The sequence below is a fragment of the Adiantum capillus-veneris genome, chromosome 25 (assembly GCF_014529385.1).
Source record: "Adiantum capillus-veneris isolate H3 chromosome 25, ASM1452938v2, whole genome shotgun sequence".
NCBI lineage: Eukaryota > Viridiplantae > Streptophyta > Polypodiopsida > Polypodiales > Pteridaceae > Adiantum > Adiantum capillus-veneris.
The window spans coordinates 79318114-79326594 of NC_140955.1; the positions used below are offsets into that span (position 1 = coordinate 79318114).

The window sequence follows — 8481 nt, forward strand, 5'->3', positions numbered from 1 at the left end:
GGGGGGGGAGAGAGAGAGAGAGAGAGAGAGAGAGAGAGAGAGAGAGCGAGAGAGCGACAGAGAGAGCTTTACACACACACACACACACAGAGGAGGAGAGAGAGAGAGAGAGAGAGAGAGAGAGAGAGGAGGAGGAGGAGGAGGAGGGGGAGCGAGAAAGAGAGCTAGAGAGAGAGAGAGAGAGAGAGAGAGAGAGAGAGAGAGGGCGACTAATAGACAGTGCCTCTTTGTGCGCGAGCTACATGCTTATTTGCGTGCATTGCAAACAGTGATTGGGCAAAATCATTTTTTTCCAAACTTACAAAAATTTCTTTCCTTGAATTTGCCAAGAGGAAATTTTAGAAACTTAGGTTTATTTTTTGGGTTTTTACACTATTTTACTCTATTTTGGGGTGGAATTTCTCCTTTTCCCCTTGCCTTGAACCGGCGCGAGCAAGAGAGAGAGAGAGAGAGAGAGAGGGGGGGCCATGCCACCGCCGAAGGTGGCACCGTTTTACTAGTGACTTTTAAAAGGCCCCCGTGTTACAACTGGCTCCTTTACCCTAGCTGATGTTGTTCTTTTAAAGATAACACACCCAAACACATATACAGATGTATACACACATGCATTCATATTTGTGCCTATATCCAAGTTTTAAGTATATAAATCTATAAACAAAAGCACTATAAAAAATTGAAAGGTGTACCTCACTGCTTGCACACCTACATATTTTTGCACACCTACATATTTTTCTATAGGATAATAACATAAACAAAAGGTATGTTGGAAACTTCATGTCATGTATATCATTGGGAAACGAGGTCTACTTTCCATGCTGTGGACAGGAAGTGTTGCAAAGAATATTAAAAGAGGTCCTCTTTTCTACCTTCCGCAATTGAGCTAAATCAAAATCCACATGTGTGCTAAATTTTGATTTTGGCTGGTCCCAATTTATTATGGCAATCTACATAGATTCTCCATCTCTCATATTCATATTCAAATAGGTTATTCTTTTTCATGTGAATCCCCACTCTCTGTTTGCATGCAACGCATCGTCGTTTCTCAATATGCAAAGTTTTTTCACTAGATGTGATCACCTGTGCTTTCACCTTGAACATTCGTGGCCTTACACATGATGTGGCTATAGGTGAGAAAATTCACAAGGAGATCCCTAGCCACTGTTGTTGAAGATCAAATGTGTCATGATTGGTGGTGCTTTGGTCGATGTATTTTGAAAAACTAACCTCCTCTTTTTCATTATAAAAAAGGGAAGACATCAGCAAGGCCTCACCCCTTTGGGGCAGGCCAAAAATTTTTGGAATAAGAAGCACTAGTAAAACGGCGTCGCCTTCGGCGGCGGCATGCCCTCTCTTACCCTCTTACGTGGGGCTGAGGATCTTGGCTTTGCTCATAAGTGGAGCTTGCAAGTGCTCCGTGTCTCCGTGAGTGCATTGCTTTGATCACATATCCATTAACCCCCTACCTCACTCTGGCGGCACACACATTGTGTGTCGATGCCATTCCCCACCCTCATCTCTAGTGTTGGCCAGCTATCATAGCATCTCTTGCCCACCCTCTCAAACACACCTATATTGCCTCCACGTCCTCCTTGCCTGAGTTTCGCTCTGCGCCCCCGCAGCCTTTGCTAGTTGAGAAAACATCCACCTGCTCATATGCTTCAAATCTGCCACTTTTTGTACGTGCCGCATCTGTAGCTCACCATAGCTACCAACCCGTCCCCGCCTTGCTTTGATCACATGCTTACCACTGTACCGACTTACCCTTACTTGTTAAGAATGGCTTCAAGTCGTCACAACCGTGTTGCAAAAGTACTTGGTAGTGGCACATTAGATAATGGGGGTGGAGTTGCAGAACCTATGGCAGTTTGGGAGGGGAGAGTACCCAATAATCAAATGTATGTAGCAAGGCCCTGCGGAAGGAAGCACAATGCCTTCAGGCTATGGCTATACAGGGGGAGAGAGTATCGGATACCAAGGGAATAGTGGATGAGAGACGGATAGTGGTGTCAACCTTATCTTTAGAGGCCATCTTCTTAGTTTGAGGTCGAATTAAAATTCTCCCAACGGCACTGGCATGGGCCGCCACAAAAGGGCACTGGCATGGTTGTGGCACTGCTCTAAATTCTCGTGGGCTCTTATTCTCCCAACGGCATAGGCATGGGCCACCACAAAACTTGAATGGCATTCGTGGTGACATTGTGTGTCGATGCCATTCCCCACCCTCATCTCCAGTGTTGGCCAGCTATCATAGCATCTCTTGCCCACCCTCTCAAACACACCTATATTGCCTCCATGTCCTCCTTGCCTGAGTTTCGCTCTGCGCCCGCAAGCTTTGCTAGTTGAGAAAACATCCACCTGCTCATATGCTTCAGATCTGCCACTTTTTGTACTTGCCACATCTGTAGCTCACCATAGCTACCACCCCGTCCCCGCCTTGCTTTGATCACATACTTACCACACTGTACCGACTTACCCTTACTTGTTAAGAATGGATTCAAGTCGTCACAACCGTGTTGCAAAAGTACTTGGTAGTGGCACATTAGATAATGGGGGTGGAGTTGCAGAATCTATGGCTGTTTGGGAGGGGAGAGTACCCAATAATCAACTGTATGTAGCAAGGCCATGTGGAAGGAGGCCGCCACAAAACTTGAATGGCATTGGTGGTGACATTGTGTGTCGATGCCATTCCCCACCCTCATCTCCAGTGTTGGCCAGCTATCATAGCATCTCTTGCCCACCCTCTCAAACACACCTATATTGCCTCCACGTCCTCCTTGCCTGAGTTTCGCTCTGCGTCCGCGCAAGCTTTGCTAGTTGAGAAAACATCCACCTGCTCATATGCTTCGGATATGCCCCTTTTTGTACCTGCCACATCTGCAGCTCACCATAGCTACCACCCCGTCCCCGCCTTGCTTTCATCACATGCTTACCATTGTACCGACTTACCCTTACTTGTTAAGAATGGCTTCAAGTCGTCACAATCCTGTTGCAAAAGTACTTGGTAGTGGCACATTAGATAATGGGGGTGGAGTTGCAGAACCTATGGAAGTTTGGGAGGGGAGAGTACCCAATAATCAACTGTCTGTAGCAAGGCCGTGTGGAAGGAAGCACAATGCCTTCAGGCTATGGCTATACAAAGGGCAAGAGGATTGGATACTAGGGGAATAGTGGATAAGAGAGGAATAGTGGTGTCAACCTTATCTTTAAAGGCCATCTTCTTAGTTTGAGGTCGAATTCAAATTCTCCCAATGGCACTGGCATGGTTGTGGCACTGCTCTAAATTCTCGTAGGCTCTTATTCTCCCAACGGCACAGGCATGGGCTGCCACAAAACTTGAATGGCATTGTCGGTGACATTGTGTGTCGATGCCATTCCCCACCCTCATCTCTAGTGTTGGCCAGCTATCATAGCATCTCTTACCCACCCTCTGAAACACACTTACATTGCCTCCACGTCCTCCTTGCCTGAGTTTCTCTCTGCGCCCGCAAGCTTTGCTAGTTGAGAAAACATCCACCTGCTCATATATATGCTTCAGATCTGCCACTTTTTGTACCTGCCGCATTTGCAGCTCACCATAGCTACCACCCCGTCCCCGCCTTGCTTTGATCACATACTTACCACTGTACCGACTTACCCTTACTTGTTAAGAATGGCTTCAAGTCGTCACAACCGTGTTGCAAAAGTACTTGGTAGTGGCACATTAGATAATGGGGGTGGAGTTGCAGAATCTATGGCAGTTTGGGAGGGGAGAGTACCCAATAATCAACTGTATGTAGCAAGGCTGTGTGGAAGGAAGCCGCCACAAAACTTGAATGGCATTGGTGGTGACATTGTGTGTCGATGCCATTCCCCACCCTCATCTCCAGTGTTGGCCAGCTATTATGGCATCTCTTGCCCACCCTCTCAAACACACCTATATTGCCTCCACGTCCTCCTTGCCCGAGTTTCGCTCTGCGCCCACAAGCTTTTCTAGTTGAGAAAACATCCACCTGCTCATATGCTTCAGATCTGCCCCTTTTTGTACCTACCGCATTTGCAGCTCACCATAGCTACCACCCCGTCCCCGCCTTGCTTTCATCACATGCTTACCACTGTACCGACTTACCCTTACTTGTTAAGAATGGCTTCAAGTCGTCACAACCGTGTTGCAAAAGTACTTGGTAGTGGCACATTAGATAATGGGGGTGGAGTTGCAGAATCTATGGTAGTTTGGGAGGGGAGAGTACCCAATAATCAACTGTATGTAGCAAGGCCGTGTGGAAGGAAGCACAATGCCTTCAGGCTATGGCTATACAGGGGGAGAGAGGATCGGATACCAGGGAAATAGTGGATAAGAGAGGAATAGTGGTGTCAACCTTATCGTTAGAGGCCATCTTCTTAGTTTGAGGTCGAATTCAAATTCTCCCAATGGCACTGGCATGGTTGTGGCACTGCTCTAAATTCTCGTGGGCTCTTATTCTCCCAACGGAATAGGCATGGGCCACCACAAAACTTGAAGGCATTGGTGGTGGCATTGCTCTTTTTGTACCTGCCGCATCTGCAGCTCAGCATAGAAAATTGTTGTGGGCCCCCAATGGCCCCTTTTTATTGTCCGTAGCCTTCACCTCACAGCAATAAAAACATGGCAAAGCTCTCTCTCGCTCTCTCTCTCTCTCTCTCTCTCTCTCTCTCTCTCTCTCTCTCTCTCTCTCTCTCTCTCTCTCTCCCCGCATTCCCCCATTTTCTCTCACTGAGCGCGTTGAGTGCAGGGCACGCTGTCGAAACTGGTCGGAGTGAGGAGGCAACGACAGGTGTCCGGGGGAGGGAGCTGGAAAAATAGATTCCACCCAAAAATAGAGTCCCTCATGTCCTGTAGGATGTGCGTGAACTTTGAAGGTTGAAGCAAGAGGAAGAAATGGAGCAGGCCCGTACTGGCACAAAGACACCGGCTCGCCGAGATCCACCCGGCCTCTTCCCTATAGCGTGCACGCATTGCTCTCAGTTGGAAGCTTCGAAGTCTCTATTTTGCAAATATGAGACAAATGCTATGTCGTATTGATTTGACCTCTGATCGAAAGAGGAGATGACCATTCTCAATGCTTTGCTTTGATCCATGCACGTATTGATTTAGAGACAGCAATCGCCTAGCTATGGCCAAGTCCGCCCTCGGGACTTGGAGAGTTGGGGACTGCTAGAGTGCTGGCACAAAGACACCGGCTCACTGAGATCCACCCGGCCTCTTCTCTATAGCGTGCATGCACTGCTCTCAGTTGGAAGCTTCGAGGTCTCTATTTTGCAAATCTGAGACAAACGCCATGTCATACTGATTCGATCTTTGATTTGACGGCTGATTTGACGGCTTCCCTATTGTCAGCTCTAGGCTCCAGCTTTCTAAGCTTCGAACTCTCTCTCTCTCTCTCTCTCTCTCTCTCTCTCTCTCTCTGACCACACTGCCTGCGAGTGCCGGACTGAGGAGGTTTGGACACATGTCCGGGGGGAGGGGCCGGAATCCCTTCCCCCATTATCTATTAGTATAGATAATCTAGCTATTTTTAAATGAAATTTGAACCTTTCTATACTAGTTCACTGTAGTTTTCTTATATAGGAATCAAAATAAAGTTCCTTGTGTGCTACCCCCCCCCCCCCCCCCCCCCCTCTCTCTCTCAAAAAAGAAAGAAAGAAAGAAAAACAAAAAACAAAAACCATGAAAAAACGTAGCTGCATATACAAGCCTTGGACAAGACTTAAAATACAAACCTACGTGCCCAAGCAAGTTCTACTACTAATTTCCATAAAATTTTCCTAATACTGGGCACTGCATATTATATTCAATTCATTCCAAGATTCTTTTTGATCCCGCGACTTCTTACCACGCTCTTGTTTCCATACAAAATTGACAGCGCTAATTCGTACCCACACCATGGGATGCATTGGTTGATTCCCCGTAACCAAGTAAGCACCGATGTTCAGCTGTTCCAGAGCGGTGATCGTTGAAATAAAACAAATTTATCAGTCGACCCCTCTGCACATGGCCGCCTCCTCTTCTGCTCACCACCCTCAGTCCTTGCGCGTCGCGTGCTCCTCTCGTGCACATCTACTGCTTGCCTACCAGTTGCCTTCCCCGCACAACTGACTACTGTGATGCCCGATACCTGGCATCGGATATCTTTTGATTCCGTGCAATTTCGAATTTTACGTGATTGGGTCCCCCTACTAGTAATTTTCCTACAATAGAGAGCAGACCTCACATTACACAAATGTGTGCGACACTCTGTCCGTGTGTGTGAGAGACAGAGACGACAAAAATCCCCTCTAAGTAGATCATCTAAAATTAATGGTAAAAACTTTACAATTGAAAGAAGGTTTGATGTATGAAGTTTGCTTTTAAGCTGGGAGAGGATATTTGAAGTATGCCTTCCCATGAAAAGGGGGGTGACTTTGCTAGAACATCAGAACAGGTAGGAAAATTGAGACTGGACACAAGAGTTGAAGCAACCAGGACCGGTTAGAAGTGCATCCAATGCACAAGATATCCACACCTCACACTCTTTTTTTTTGTTTTCGGAGTTGGGTAGGGCACGCCCGGCCGCTCCCCTCATACACCATAAAAGTATACAAGAAGAATCACACCTCACACTCGTACATACGACGGGGTGCAATCACGTAATGTCGTCGACGGCTCGACCACCACGAGCGGCTCCCAAGGGCTTACATCATGTCATTGAACCCACCTAGCTCATGGTAAGCAATTGTACCTTGTTGACACGTGGAGGTAGATTGCCCCCAAGGGTTCCATGGCTGCATGACACCCTCTAATAGAAGCTAGACATTTTCTATCAGAATGAGGACCCACCTGCTAGCTACGGCATAGCGCTGCCGTCGAAATCTACATAAAGGGCGAAGCTGGTGAAATCGAAGTCGTCGTAGCTGCCGGTGTCGTCGAAGAAGAGTGAGGGGTTATCGCTTTTGCCGAACGGGGGGAATACACTCAAACCTACCAGATTAGTGAAGCCGGAGCTCGATCTGTGCAGAGCACGGGATCCGCTTGTGCCAGCGGCGGCGATGGCCGATAGGTCGGAGAAGCTAGAGGAGCATTTCAAGGAGCGGCTGCGCAAGAGCGACGGGGTGTGCGCCGCATGATGATCTGCATCTAAATCGTTGGCTGATTGCAGGTTGCAGGCAGAGGGGCTCATGGTCATGCTCACTCTTGAATTGCTTCTTCGGAGGCGAGGGCTGCTGGTGTCAATATCGGTGTTGTGGAGCTGGCATTTGCAATTGCGGTGATAGGGTCGCTGGCTAATGTCGGAGCTACCGAGGCAAGAGCTTCCACACCCATCAAAGGTGGCGCAATTATAGAGGCCTCCATTCATGTCACACAAAAAGCTCATCCTTATAGTCTCTGCAAATTACTTTAGTATTGCCTTGTGAGAGACAGACAGAGATAGAGATGAAGGGTCGCTTGCGCACACAGCTCACAAGAGAAGCACGTTTGCGATTTTGATTGGACTATAGAAGCACGCACAGTGTTTATATATTTCTTCCTCGCTACAACAGGACACAAAAGACACGTAGTGTTTCTCTATAACAATAAGACAAGGGCCCGGCCCGTAACCTTCCTAAAGGACAAGCTCATTAGAAGCTAAAAGACGAGCTGCTAATAGACGATTAAGACCTAGGATTTCATGTGGTGCTGTGACCCATGCCTTACTCCAAGAACTTGGGACAAATGAGAGAGTGTCTCTCAAGTCCACTTTGTCAGCTTTGCACAACTCCGAAAAAGTCGACCACACTCTCAAATGGGGACAAAAAGAATTTGTATCCATGGAAGAACTCAGGTTGGATCGGTACAGAGAAAAGTTAGTTACCATCTACCTTGCCCAACCAAATAGACACCTATCTAAGGGCGTATTCGCACGGTATAGTTGCAATGTTTTGCACTCATCAACTTGGTTTGTCGGCTTTTGAAAACACTATCCTTGTAACCTCCACTTTGCCGATTTGGGCAAAGTTGGGAAAATGCTGCCCCACCTTTCTCTAATCTCTCTCATGCATCGTCCAAAAACGACAACTAGTTGCAGATACTCATAGTCGCCAAGAGTGATGAGCTCACCCAAAACGCTACCCTTGCAACGTGTGAATACGCTCTAAGCCATTGACAATTGTGTTGATAGAAAGAGTGATTTGTGTCGTGGAATTATCACATGCATGCATGTGTGTGAGTGTGTGTGTGAGTGAGTGTGTGTGAGGGGGGGAGAGAGAGAGAGAGAGAAGAAGAAGAAGAAGAAGAAGAAGAAGAAGAAGAAGAAGAAGAGAGGAGGAGAGTTGCCCCGTGCCCCTTGGTGTGGTGTTTTCTTCTTTTCTTTTTTGTCGGGGGGGGGGGGGGGGGGGGGGGGGGGGGGGGGGGGCTCCCCGAAGAGTGCATGACAATCTCAATCTTATGAGCGTGCACAAATTGCATGTTGCTTGTTTGGTCATGATGAGATTGAACTTGTTAATGAGGAA

General features: G+C 47.5%; 1 protein-coding gene across 1 annotated transcript; it reads right to left on the reverse strand.

Moving 5' to 3' along the window:
- Positions 1–6325: 6325 nt before the first annotated feature.
- LOC147425151 (uncharacterized) lies at positions 6326–7625 on the reverse strand. The gene has a single exon (XM_086500603.1). The coding sequence runs from the start codon at positions 7365–7367 to the stop codon at positions 6840–6842; it is 528 nt and encodes a 175-aa protein (XP_086356729.1). The 5' UTR covers positions 7368–7625; the 3' UTR covers positions 6326–6839.
- Positions 7626–8481: the final 856 nt, after the last annotated feature.

What these genes read in the sequence shown, in the direction of transcription:
- LOC147425151 (XM_086500603.1), bottom strand. Translation starts at nt 7,367, where the DNA reads ATGAGCTTTTTGTGTGACATGAATGGAGGCCTCTATAATTGCGCCACC.